General features: G+C 37.7%; 2 protein-coding genes across 4 annotated transcripts; both read left to right on the top strand.

Annotated features, from left to right (window-relative positions):
- The first annotated feature begins 1,621 nt into the window (after positions 1-1,621).
- Positions 1,622-6,434, top strand: fam133b (family with sequence similarity 133 member B). Of its 3 annotated transcripts, none has more exons than XM_088405262.1 (10): positions 1,622-1,781; positions 2,480-2,577; positions 3,870-3,948; positions 4,071-4,184; positions 4,264-4,293; positions 4,411-4,485; positions 4,620-4,718; positions 4,840-4,878; positions 5,821-5,871; positions 5,969-6,434. In XM_088405262.1, the coding sequence occupies exons 1-10, from the start codon at positions 1,758-1,760 to the stop codon at positions 6,062-6,064; spliced, it is 705 nt and encodes a 234-aa protein (XP_088261388.1). In that variant the 5' UTR covers positions 1,622-1,757; the 3' UTR covers positions 6,065-6,434. The 3 variants fall into 3 exon arrangements, with proteins under 3 accessions (XP_088261388.1, XP_088261387.1, XP_088261389.1); XM_088405261.1 differs by having other exon boundaries at positions 4,837-4,878; XM_088405263.1 differs by lacking the exon at positions 4,840-4,878.
- Positions 6,435-9,602: 3,168 nt separating this feature from the next.
- On the top strand, positions 9,603-13,793 carry LOC148406452 (uncharacterized). Its single transcript, XM_088405260.1, has 7 exons — positions 9,603-9,926; positions 11,392-11,541; positions 11,628-11,663; positions 11,757-11,909; positions 11,995-12,120; positions 12,460-12,492; positions 12,884-13,793. Exons 1-7 carry the CDS (start codon positions 9,701-9,703, stop codon positions 13,501-13,503), a joined length of 1,344 nt encoding a protein of 447 aa, XP_088261386.1. The 5' UTR covers positions 9,603-9,700; the 3' UTR covers positions 13,504-13,793.
- The last annotated feature ends 54 nt before the right edge of the window (positions 13,794-13,847 follow it).

The raw sequence follows: 13,847 nt of genomic DNA, 5'->3' as shown, positions 1-13,847 counted from the left end.
AACTTCAGCTTGACTAAGCACTGTGTGAACATTCTCTTTGGAAATGACTCATCTGATGTCTTGACATACAATGCAATGAACGCTTAAAATATTTTAGATTGATAGAACTTTTGGTAATGACTGCTTTAGTGTTTTAAAGTTTGATACAATCACTGTATATTGTTTTTCTTAGCCAGTAACAGTATCACATTTCAAACATAAAACTGAATTCCGCTATTGTGCTTTTAGAGGTTTCGCTGTTTTGAAGCATAAAGCTTGATCCATCACGTAACTCAATTCACATGTTCCCGCGTCACATTTTCAGCACATCAAATTGGGACTCGGAACAAAACAATCATGGTCTTTTTTTAATTGATTCAAGAATTGGTGTCTTATTGTTGTTTACGCCAGCTGAATAAAAAGCCGCTTTTTATGAAAAAAATCTGTTGGAATTGATTGTGTGTGTATGTATATATATATATATATATATATATATATATATATATATATATACACACACACATGCACACACACAATATAACCATGCAAGTAAATGGTCTAGCTTGTCTGGGTGTCATTCAGTTTGACCAAAAACGGACAGGTGATGACACAGCAGCTTTAAAGGAAGCAAGACGTGCAAAAAGCTACAAACTGTGGCGTGTCGGACACCCTCAAAAAAGGGGTTTGGTTGCATATCGTTGTTGCTCAACACGGAATGTGTGCAAGACTACTACATGTCATGAGCTGTGAAGGCATTTCCATAGTTCATTTTCAGTCATTACTGTCACCCATTTAACTTAGTTATTCTTAATTTTAGTTTACAGTGATGAAAACCTACTGGCTAGGATGTAGTTTTACCCTATAAACTCTCCAGAAGACACACATAAAACATAACAGTACAAATGTTTATTATACTAAAGTATTTTTTCCGTTTTACCGATATACAGCGGTACAGCTGTGTACCAACACTTCCTAATTTTAGCCTGGCATACCAGGACTTTTTATGAAGTGCAGGGAGATAATAATGCCATCACTGTAAGACAATGGTTCTCAAGGTGGGGTCCAAGTATTCTTTTATATTTTTGCATTTCAAGAGATGACTTATTTATCTATTTTAGCGGTAAAATGTTACTATTTTGTCCATTACTAATTTTATGAATTCATTATTTTGGATTATTCTAAAAATACATTCGAAAACATTGTGCCAAATGCTGAGTGTCAGATCATGTGATATTTGGAGACTCAGCTGTGATTGGTTATTACCTGAGCCAATGTGACGTCATGTTCGGTGGCTAGCAAGTGGCACGTTTTAAAACAATCATTTTACATGAAAAATAATGAAGTTAGCAAATTAGTGACAGACAAATAATAAACTTGAAATTTACTGAAATAAACTGAAATTTGCCAAACGTGTGGTGCATTTGAAAGTATTTTTAAGTATTTGCTTTGCTTATACATTTTTTTTTAAATTTAAAGTACCTCTAATCATTAAGTTCACTGTGCGACTATGTTTGCCAGCTCTGTAGTAAAAATAAAGCAGTAAAAAGGGGGGGACTGTTTGGTACCGAGTTCATCAGTCTGCGTGTCATCTATAGATGACCAGTCGGGGGCAGCAGCTCTTCACAGTAAGCTTGGCCCGACGTTTTTTCCATACCCAGAATGAGACAAAGCGCCTAGCAAGAAAAGCGTTTTGATGTGGCTATCATTAGCCACTATCAACAAGAAAATACAAATGTTCTTGCAGTTTGATGAGATCCCTATCTTGTAATTAAGAGAAAATGGGCAAGAGGGACAATCGAGTGGTAAGTTACCGAACTATGTTTTTGTGTGAATGAGACAAATTAGCCTTTGACAAGTACAGCTCAGACGCGCTGATAGGCCCTCACATAATTGTCAATAAAACAAAAGCCACATTTTTAACATCACTACCATATAAGATGAGCTGCTGTAATCTTATTAATTTCACACCGTGGCATTGAATTATAATTATGTGCGTTGATTGCGGTTTGTCGCGCAATGCTATGGTATCTGCAGAAGCTTCTAAAACACGAGATTACTCATTTTAACTGAATCATTTTGCTATACCTTGAGCACTTTGTACAAAATGCGATTCAAGTGGCTACGATTAAAAGGTGTACACGTTTAAAAACATTCGGCGCGGGCATGCCGATTTTGCTTGTTGTACTGGTTGTTGCAGTGTTATTGTTGACGACGCTCCCGGGGAAACAAACGGGATCCTTGATTTACTCGGCCAGAGGTTACAAACGCAGTAGGAGCTGTCAAGTGTCACATTCATTTACCACTCCTTTTAGTATAGTCAGTTGGTGTTATATTTATAGTCTAGAAGTAATTTAATCAAAATATTTACACTGATTATGACATTATTCATGTTTTTTTATGTCTGAATATTGCTACTGTAACGATTTATACAACTGCCTATCCTCTTTAATATTTTCTTTCGACGATATTTGTTCAACGCGTGTTATGTTTGAAATTACAGGCCTATGTAAATCCAATTGCCGCCGCACGATCCAGGGGGCCGATCCAGAACTCAGGACCGACCATACAGGATTATTTAGGCAGACCTCGACCGACATGGTGGGTATATGGTGGAAGAACACAATGTCATTTTTTGGTAGCTTATTTACTTATACCGCTGCTTTTCACACCACTTATAAAAACCTTTACCTAACTAGTCATGCACACGTGCATGTTATCAGTATTTTCATGCACACTTGCACATGACTGAAGGTATCCTGTGGATTATTGAAGATTCAAGAGTTTTACTGTCATAAGCATAGTCCACACAATATAATTCTTATTCTGTTCACTTGCCCGAGCAGACTACATTCCATAATTGAGCAAATAATAAGATAGGCAATAAAACAAAAAAAGAGAAATAGAGCCAGAAGGGCAGTAATAATGAACTCCTGATGAATGAAAAGACTTACATTCTGAGCATATTAAGGAGTAGATTGAGCGAAGAAAATGTATACATATGAGGGAAGATAGAGCAAAATATTCCGTATTTTGGCAGCTTTCCTGCCCTGTGCAGGGTTGTAAGGCGTTTGTATTTAATCTACCCATTCACAATTCCTACTTGTGCTCTGTTACCTAGTATTTGTTGTTTATACCTTGCTCTTTGTCTTAATGTCGTACTTATTTTACAATATTCACGTGGATGACAAAGTAAGAATTTCATTGTACAAATAAACTTGTTTCTACACTGTGCACATGACAATAAACATATTGAATTGACACCATTATTATTAATATTATTGTTATTGTTCTTAACAATTTGCCTATGGTCACGAGCTGAGGGTCGTGACCGAAAGAATGGATTCAAACGGCCGGAATGAATTTCCTCCGCTGGGTTTCCGGGCTCTCCCTTAGAGATAGGTTGAAGCTTGGTCATCCGAGAGGGTCTCAGCGTCAAGCTGCTGCTCCTCCGCGTTGAGAGGAGCCAGTTTAGTTGCTTCCGGTATCTGGTTAGGATGCCTCCCTGGTGAGGTGTTCCGGGCATGTCCACAGGGAGGAGGCCCCAGGGACGACCCAGGACACGCTGGAGGGACTATGTTTCTCGGCTGACCTGGGAACATCTGGGGATCCTCCTGGAGGAACTGGACAAAATGGCCGGGGAGAGGGAAGTCTGGGCTTCCCTGCTGAAGCTGCTGCCCCTGCGACCCGACCCCAGAATACAGCACTAGAAGTTGGATGGATGGATTATTAACAATAAAACAAAGTAGAATCCCAAAACACTTGAAGAATGTAATTCAGTTTACAACAATAAATACTCTTAAAAGGCCTACACATTATTTGATTTTCTTTTTAAGAGCATATTATAACAGAGAACCAATAAATCTAAATTATTTGTTCTGTTTTTTATTCAGGGAAGAAATAAAGGAGCAGCTGGAGAAGAAAAAGAAAGGCTCACGAGCCCTGGCTGACTTCGAGGACAAAATGAATGAGGTGCGAAAGCGGATGTCGCTCTTGTTCACCAACATGAATTTGCAAATGAAAATAAGCATCTTGAACTTGGATATACATCATTTGTCTTAGGCACTCTTTTTGAATTTTTTCCTCTGTCACAGAGATGGAAGAAAGAGCTGGCAAAGAATCGAGAGAAGATGTTAAGTGACAAGGACAAAGAAAAAGACAAAAACAAGGTGGAGCGAGAAAAGGAGGAGAAGAAAGAAAAGAAGGAGGTGTGGTATACACACATTAGAAATGCACCTCACTTAAATATCCCTCATATCTCATGGTGAACTTTTAATCTGTGTCCAGAAAAAAGAAAAGAAGAAGAAAGCCAGTAGGGTGAGGGCTGGCCCCCAGTTTTCACCACATTGATTGTTCTATTTAGTCAAGTTATTGTTTCTTCAAACAAGCAAGTTCAAATCTCACGAACCCCGCTTTTGTTGTGTTCTGCTCAAGCATTCTTCATCTTCTTCCTCCTCCTCATCGAGTTCTGATTCTTCCAGCAGCTCGTCCTCAGAATCTGAAGATGAGGTAACTTTTAGCATTTTCGAGCACTTTCAAGTTAAAAATCCCATTTAAAAAATGTCATATCACCTCAGACCAAAATTAGTGAATTTTGGGCCCGCTACTCGAGCTCATCTGAACTCAAATTTGTGTGTGCACAGCTCGAAAAGAAGACGGTAAAGAAAAAGCGAAAAAGAAAGAGGTCATCAGCCAGGAGAGCATCAGATGACTCAGATGAAGACTCAGATGCCGAGAGAAAGGTCTTTTTTTTTTTTCCAATAGCAAAGTTTGTTCATTCGAGAATTAAAGGATGTGAGGTTATTTTGTCAACATCCCAACATTCACTCTTAATGTTTTTTTTTTTTTTTTTGCCCCAAGAAGAAAAAGAAAAGAATCAAGGAAGAAGGTGATAACAATAAGGTGATTTAAAGCTTGTTCAAATGTGAATGCACCTACCGATACTTGGATGTCGTGCATGTTTTTTTTCCATTTATGAATTTCTATTAAGGTGCTAAATGTTGTTGACAAAAATCATCCAAAGAAAAAAAAATGTGAACCAAAAACATCTGATGGTGATAGAATGGTAAGAATTGAAGGTCCACATCTCAAGATTTTGCCCCAAAACTCAATTAATCTAGAATTGCCGCACTCTAAAAAGCCACTTCTTTTTGGGGGCACAGGTTCTCTCCCATCAAATGCTGTCTGGCTCTTGTTACCATGACAACCTAGGGCAGGGCTAGGGCATGCAACATCGTGCCTATTCTGATTTGATGGATAGGCAGCCATTCCAGGGATTTACCAGTGTTGACAAACTAATAATTCAGTTTCACATAACACACGCCTTGTAAGTGTGTTTGTTTTACTTTTTAGCTTTGTTCATTTTTACCTTTTGTTTCAATTTCTAAGACTAAAAAACTAAATCGCTTCTGATAAGCCAATGTGGTGTTTTGCTACTTAGGTTGATTTGTGCGCCATGGCCAACAGAGGGCAGTATAACACATAAATATATTGTGCACATTTTGCTACATTAATGTAGTTGTTTTTTTGCCAAGTTTTAAGAATTCGTTCCCATGAGTGGTGTGCTCCACTTGTGTTTAAACATACTAGAAATATAATTTAATTACTTCTGCAATATCAAGGCGAGTTTTGGTAACCCTTTTATCTAAACTACTGATAAACATTTTCGTAAGTCAAGGTACCACTTACTGTAAAATCAACAGTACATTTCATGGGCTGTTGGTGAAGCTTCTCATCAAAAAGTCCATTCTAATGAAGTGAAGGTTTTTTTCCATTGGGTTTGTTAAACAACTTCCTTTGTTTCCATGGGTTTTATTTAAATTTTGTTTCTCCCGTTCCTCTCAGGCTGACACCAAGAAGAAAAAGAGAAGTTGTGATGAAAAAGAGAAAATCACAGTAAGATTACAGTACCAAATGTCCCCGCACATTGACACATATTTGTTCTGTTTTCATCTGAGTGAAGAAATTTAAAAAAAAAACATATTTTCAACAGGACAAATCGAAGAAAAAGCGGAAAAAGAGGCACAAGAAGCACGACAGGAAAAAGAAAAGGAGGACAACATCTCAGTCAGAGTCTGAGCTGGATTAACTGTGACTTGAATTCTCATTACCCTGCTTTTTTTTTTTTTTTTTTAAACCATCATAAACATTCAGCTCAGAGTTGGACAATTTACAGTGCTGTGCTGAGGTTATGAAGCCTTGATGAATCAGGTGAATCAACACCCCCCCCCCAACTCCTTGTTTATACATACAGTAGCAGTCACGTTCCCTTGTGACTGAACTCTACCTTTTAGACGTTCTCTGCTTTCTCTTCCGCATGTCAAGCTGAACGCTTGATGTCACGCCAGCCTCATATTGAAGTTGGAACTGTATGATAAAACATGTTTTTGTTCAGCGCTGCACAACAGTGCACGTGTATGAACGAGGATTTCAATAATAAAGTCACAGTTTAACCATCATTGCAATTAACTAAGGTTGGACCTTTTAAAGATTTATCATATAAGTAGCTCAATTAGCTCAATGCTTTTTCTGATTTATTTTCATAATTCTGAACTGCTATACAGACAACCTACCTGCAAAAAAATGTTGCTGTTTACAGAACAGTGATAGTGTATGTGTGTCACAGCCATATTTACTGATAATTTTTTGTGCTTGTAGAATTGTATCATATGTTTGCGTCTCATTTTTCATCGTGTTCCTAAACGAGGGACGATGTTTTGCTATTTTACAATAGTCTAAACTTTAATTACGACAAAACAATTCAACTTAAGTCAAGGCTATGTGGTTGTGACCTTAGAAGACTGTTAACTTTTAAGCAACTTTTAAGCGTTGTCATTAACTGCATTTGGGGGCGGAGCCCTGACTGTAATCTGAAGTAGGTGTGGTGTAAACGTTTCAGGATTGAATGAAGAGAAGTGAGATTTATTCTGTCATAAACAGAAGTGCGCTTATTCTAATACAGGAAGCTGTTGGGGGAATAGACAAAGGCAACTCATTTTCTACTCGGTATAAATTTCCATCCTGAAATTGTTGACTAAAACTTCAGATTTTCTCACGAGTGGTTTTAGAATAAAACTCCAGATGTTGCGGCTGGGTTTGTGGCTAACATTGGGGGCCTTGGTGTCTTGTAACATCAAATGTCCTGACCAAACCATCTGCTCGGATCACGCGACCTGCTGCCAGACCGAGCATGGGTACAGCTGCTGCGGATACCCCGATGTAAGTAAATGCGATCATTTGAAATTGTTACACTAATGTTTATAATCCCGGGGTCCTCCAGGCTGTGTGCTGCTCAGACTTGTCCCACTGCTGTCCTCGAGGGTTTCGCTGTAACTTGGCTTACCAGCAGTGTGATAAAATCAGATCTTGGATGGACGCTCCGTTGCTGCTTAAAAAAGCTGCCGATCAACCTCCCACCGTCCCAAATCAAACAATGTCGTTCTCCACTAACACCGAGTAGGTGAGTGATTAAAAAATAAGTGTTGTTGAGTAAGTGGCTTCAGTCGTCGTATTTTCCTTAACAGATGCAGTTGGAACCATTTAAATTCTATGATTATCAAATGATGTGAAAGTAATATCAAAATAAAACATGGTCCATAGTGTCCGTTGCTTTTGAGTTTTGGCTTTCCTATGGCTCGTTAAATTAGCATTTTTTTTTTTGTTACTATCGTTAGCTTTGGCTGCATTCATAGCTGTGTGCTTTGCATTGAAGAGGTTGGCTAAACTTGAGTGGCTTCTGCGGGAAGCAAGCCATGCACTGCAAAAAGTCCATTTTAAGAATGTAAAAAAAAAAAAAAGGCGTAAAATAAGAAATATTTGCTCATTTTTGCGTATTTCAAGATGTTAAATGCAGCATTTTCTTATTAAGATTTATTTGCTCAAAACCTTCATATTTTTTCTCATAATAAGATAAAAAGGTGATATTCAATATATTCAGCTTAAGACCAAGGCATTTTTTCCGTTTTAAGAGCGGACTCATAAGCGTTGTTATCAATTTCAGCAAGACACTTATGTTTTCTTGTAATTTAAGTTAAATTAGGTATTCAAATTATTGTTATTTATATGTACTGCATTGCAATCTTTGCTTTAATTAATAAATATTTTGAAATATTTTTAGGGTTGTTTTATAATTGTAATTTTACACGGGTGTAATATAAAGAATTTAGAAAATATCGCTTCCATTTTACAGTACTTTAGGACAGTTTACTTCAATCTAGGCTAGGAGGAAAAATAATGCTTTGAGAAAAAAAAAATGCTTTGGGCTCCATTTTGAAGGATTTATCGAGAAGATTTTTATTGGTTACTTGCCAACCGAGAGAATGTGTGTTCGATCCCAGCACCAGTGTGACCCTGTTGAGGTGTCCTTGAGCAAGACACTGAACACCCAGTTGATAAGAATGTTGTGTTATCAGAAGATAAAAAGTCAGAGTAAATCGCTTTGAGTACTGAATTAGAAAACTCCTATGTAAATACAAGTCCATTGAAAACAGAATTATTTTGAAGTTAGACCTTATGAAGTGAACGATTTGCTTAAATTTAATTTGCAACTTGCTTAAATTGCGAATTTCTGACTGTTTTTTGAAGTCAAATTGTTCTCAAAAACTTTAAGAAAAAAGTCTTGAATTAGATGTTCTTGGCAGGAAAATAATTCTTACCCCAGATTTTTTTTTGCTTAAAACAAGAACATTTGCCTAATTTTTAAGAATATTTTCCTTGTGTTTGGTCCGGCACGTTTTGCAGTGTGCAAACAATGCATATCACTCTACCTTGAGCGAAGCTTTTTTATTTTTCCATTGGACCAATATCTCTCACAAGTGCTTCAATTTGTATGTCTTCCTTCCGCCCTTTCACCCACAACAGAATTCTATCAAGTTATTCCAAACACAATGACAGCCAATTAGTGTCCAGGTTGTAATTGCCCTTTGTTTTCCAACCCCCAACGACTCGAGCACAAGAAGCCCGATGTATAAAAATGGATCTAATTGGCACACAGAAAGCATTAGAAATTAAAAAAATGTATATTTGTGTATATATACATATCTACACCAGCTACAGTAGATGCCAGTGGTAAGGAGCACAAATTCAAAATTATTTGCTGCAGCACATCTTGCATATGTTGACATTAACAGCCAACAAATAGACAACAGAATGTAGCTGAATTAAAATACGGATGAGTTTCAAGAAAATAATTCATAAATGTCCCAATGTGTATATTAACTATGCATTTACTGGAATGATTTTGTCTTAACAGACTGCCTGTGATTTTCAGTTACAGTGATGAGCAAATGGTCAGCATTTCTATGATTGTGGATACACATGCAACATCTCTTCCTCATCATGTGAGACGAAACCAAGAGTTTATTCACCTTGCACTCCTTACCCACGTTGTTGTTTCAGTTCTTATTTAGAAAGTACTTTTCAATAAATTACATATGTTGTAAATATGTATACATCATTAGATACAACTGAGTTTCTGCTGTTTAGTCATACCGTACAATATACGCTACCCTATTAAAATAAGGTCCTCCGTTTACGACTAAGTACTATGTGTGTGTGTGTGTGTGTGTGTGTGTGTGTGTGTGTGTGTGTGTGTGTGTGTGTACGTACTATATATTACAAAAAAATGTAAACAAAGCCGTAAACCGAGGACCCCAGTCACGCTCGTTACTTTTGTTTTGAAAGGAGCTAACGGAAGTACTGCGTCATTGAGCGAGTACTTCCCGTTATGGACGTTCACGACTACGTTAAGAGTGTAAAGATGGGACCACTTGAAGAGCTTAAATCCTTTATCGCCGAACGACTTCAGTCTGTTGTTTCTGAAATATTGGGCGCCGTCGAAAAAACGGTTACTACATACGAGGAACAAGCATGCCGCTTGAAGGAAGAAAACCGTCGCCATTGTTCGATTCCCCACGTAAACATCAGAGATGATAACTTCCCACCGGAACAAGGTTGGTTCAACTTTGCACGTGGACCGTGTGAAGTGCATTTGCGCCAACGTAAACTCACACAAGCTCAACATCTTGAAAGATTGCCGTTTGCATTACCCCGAATTTTTTAGCCTTACCGTAGCGAATAAGTACTGGTAGTATGGATTCACGTTCCTTTCGACACCATTTGAAGTACAGTACACAGGACGTTTTTTTATAGGTACAAAGTTTATATTTGACTTGATTTTCACCGCATTTGACGTAGTCAAGATAGCCTTCAACACACCACGCGCCATAGCGATGGTTGATGTAGTACTAAGACTAACCTCTAAGCGGCAGCATGGTCCCATTTGGCATCCTGAGTGCTAATTCAAAGTACAGTAAAAGAAATCGAGACCGGTAACAACGCTGAGACTGTAAAGCATCCTAAATTTCTGTAGTCATTTTCAGCCGGTAAAAAATGAATGTTTTGAATCTTAGAAATAAATATAAGTTGCTTTTTGTGTACAATTGAAACAAACTCATGTACAATTACAAAATATTCAACCACTTGCTGTTCCATTAAAGGGACACTGTGTAAGATTTAAACAGTTTTTAATAATAAAAAAAGAATAAATTAAATGATTGTAACATCCAAAAACTTGCAAATGACTGTGTTCTTAATGACCAACACTATGTTTTAAATATAACCATTGGTCTAGTTATCATTAAATTATATTGCATGGGGTGGCACTTCTCCAGAGGCGGCACATGTTTGTTATGGCCACAGACAATGGTAAAGGCAGCACCTGCAGTACTTCCTGCCATCCGTAATGAAAAACGATCCAAACCTTACACATTATCCCTTTAAGAGCTGTCCCATTTTGTGGCAGCAGCATGCTTGTGGCAGTTTCCACACTTTGTTACCATAGTTTGGAAGGTTTTGAATTGACTAACAAAGAAATGCTGAATAAGCTACCAATAATTGAACAAAGACCTGTAAAGTACATTTTTAAGGGATTATTCAGTAAAAGTCTGCTTTTTTAAATGAAACTAATTGTTCATGGCCAAAATACACCCAGTACATATTTACGTACCTGTAAAGGGAGTATGTCAAATTTTTTGCATGGCCCGTGGGAGCTTTGCAGCAATACATACTCCTCCTCCGACTGTCTGTAGGTATAACTGACATGGCGACTTCCGGAGGAGTGCCACCCCCCATGTAATGTAATTTAATGATAACTAGACCTATGATTATATTTAAAACATACTGTTGGTCATTAAGAACACATTTATTTGTAAGTTTTGGGAATGTATAATTGTATTTATTTATTCTTAATCAAAAACGGTCTAAATCTTACATAGTCACTTTAAACGGTGTACACAGGAGTACAAACTATTACCGATAGATATTTTAAAAAGTGCAGAAAATTTCCTAGTCTAAGGATGATTTAGATTCTTCAGTCATTTTGATTCTTCAATGACCCTAATACTTTTTTTGTTTTAGTGTGGCCAACAGTGGAAGTACTTCCAGAAAACCTACAAACTTTGCCACTCTACAAGGTGTCTGTACAGACTCCGCTCACGGATGCAGGAGCCCAGATGCAAACCATCAATCCTCAGAGCCAAAGTGAAGATGCGCTGACCTCTGTGCAATGTATTGAATAACTCTTTGCAACAGTAGTATTTCTGGTGTATAGGCCTTGAAATCATTCTTATTTCTTCCTTTCTTCTCTCCGGCAGGCCCTGGTTCTGACCCAAGTGTACCAGGCGATTCACGTATGTGCTCAACACTTCTAGTTATTGTTGAGAGATTGCGATTTCTCATTCCCAATAATGTGTACATTAACTCGAATCTGTATTTACTTACAGATGTGGAGGGTGCCTTCACCTCCTACACAGACTTTCTAAACGCTGCAGTAGGTGACCAATGCTCCTTCTGCGTGAAGCCCATTCTGGCCCATAGTTTGCATTTGCAAAGAAAGCATTATTCTAATGCTGTTCATTTCATCGAAAATGCAATAAGTAGGCATCAAAACAGAAATGTCTGTACATAAAGGTGCCAATGTTAATATGTAAATGATGTCCAATGTTTTTTTTTTTTTTTTAGACAAGTTCGTCATAGCATGTTCATGCAAAGATCTTATCCAGGGTAGAAGTCATTGGCATTGTCCTTACTGCAAGAGGATTATAACTCGGCGAATAAACTTTATGAAACACATTTCGAAGACGCACGGTACGTAAGGGGTGTAACAAAAGCAATTTCAATCTGAAAGTCAGTTTTGATTCCAAAGATGCATGCGAGTGAGTTGAACTGTAAAATATAAAAACAAAGAGTCTTCGCAGTGTGCTCACTTAGAATCACTGTTTATTTTTATTATTTCAATGAAGGTTTTGCCTTTTGTGTGTTAAACGTACTTTAAAAAAACTAAAACAAAACTTGCCATCATTTGTGTCCTGGTGAAAACTGGGAGATGTTTTTTTCTTAGGTTAACTCACTGGCCTACGCCTTTAATAATACGAAAGCAACACTTGCTCATTTAATTGACTTGTAACGTACATTTTTATTTTACAGGTTTTCCATTAAAACGTACAACCCAAGAGTCAGGTACGTCTACATCCATGTTTGGCAAGGTGCACGTAATAGCACCAAACAAAAATGTAGCAAGATGTATCTACAAAAAAAGGAAATACTGTTTATTATGTACCTTATCCTCTGACATTGTGAGTGTAAAGATGTGCTCAAAACTTTTTTTTTTTTTTTTGAGTAGGTGCTGTGGGGTTTCATCTTTTGTATTGTGTTCATTTGTGTTAGATTTTCTTTCCACATTTTATCATGTGTTTTTCTTTGATCGCAATTACCTTTTTTTTTCGTCATTTGTATTTGATTTGCATTTCAAGGTAATCGTACATGATTAAATAATTATTGAAAAACTTGATACTGTGAACTTTGATACCGTGCATAATGATGAAAGCCATTCCTCTGCTTCCTTCTTTAGAAAAAACGACAGCAATCAGCACGATTTCCAAGGTGGATGTCGCAGCAATTTCTGATACCTGGGGCCAGCAGATTTTCGTCTTAGAGGATCAAAAGCACGTACTTCCAGTCGAAGAGGTCGTGCATAGTGGACCACAAGGTTTAGAGGCATGTATGGGCCCCGACTCTGATATGAAGTTTGTCTACGTAGACACTACTGCTCATCAGTTCGGTGAAGTAGTAGTCCCTTCTGTAAGTTTGCAACCGCTCATATCAAGGAAAAGGAAGAAGAAGCCTGGCAATAAGCCTTTAACATTAAATGGAAAACTGAAACCTGCCATTCAGAATGACTTGGGAGCGTACGCCTGTCATGTGTGCGGAAAGGTGTTCCATTACCTCTACACTCTGAAATCGCACGCCTGGACTCACTTGAGAAACAAGTCCATTTGTGGCATTTGCGGGAGACGAATGAAGGACGCGCAGAGTTTTGTGCGACATTTGGAGAGTCACACACTGAGGAAGAAATGCGGATTGTGCGGCAAGGTGTTTTCCAGTGTCACCCGGTTGAAAAATCATTGGCGGTTTCACAGAAGACACACTATGAATATCACATCATTTAACCTAGACCAAAATCCCGCATGACATAACCTTACAGACCTGTATGCAAATAGACAATTTAGTGTTGCCAGCTAACCAATTATCTTTTGGGAATTTGAGATTCAATTGTAAATAATCCATATTTTTGAAATAGGAAGTGATGATACATATGCTTTTCACTTACTGTGTTTGTGTACTCAAATTTTGGGGGGGTAAAGACTTGTAATGGCTTTGGTTTGAAATGGAACAGTGAAGAACGATTTCTTACTATTTACTTTATCATGCATCATAAACCTTCTGGCTTATAAATAAAGAATAAACCTTTTTAAAAACCTTTTCTCCCGTGATTAAATTTTACCAGGGATTGGGAAATAGTTTATTGTGTCTGT

Source organism: Hippichthys cyanospilos, chromosome 21 (genome assembly GCF_059441005.1).
Source record: "Hippichthys cyanospilos isolate Australia breed blue-spotted pipefish chromosome 21, RoL_Hcya_1.0, whole genome shotgun sequence".
NCBI lineage: Eukaryota > Metazoa > Chordata > Actinopteri > Syngnathiformes > Syngnathidae > Hippichthys > Hippichthys cyanospilos.
Note: the sequence above shows the minus strand (reverse complement) of the source record. Positions and strands in the feature narration are given on the sequence as shown.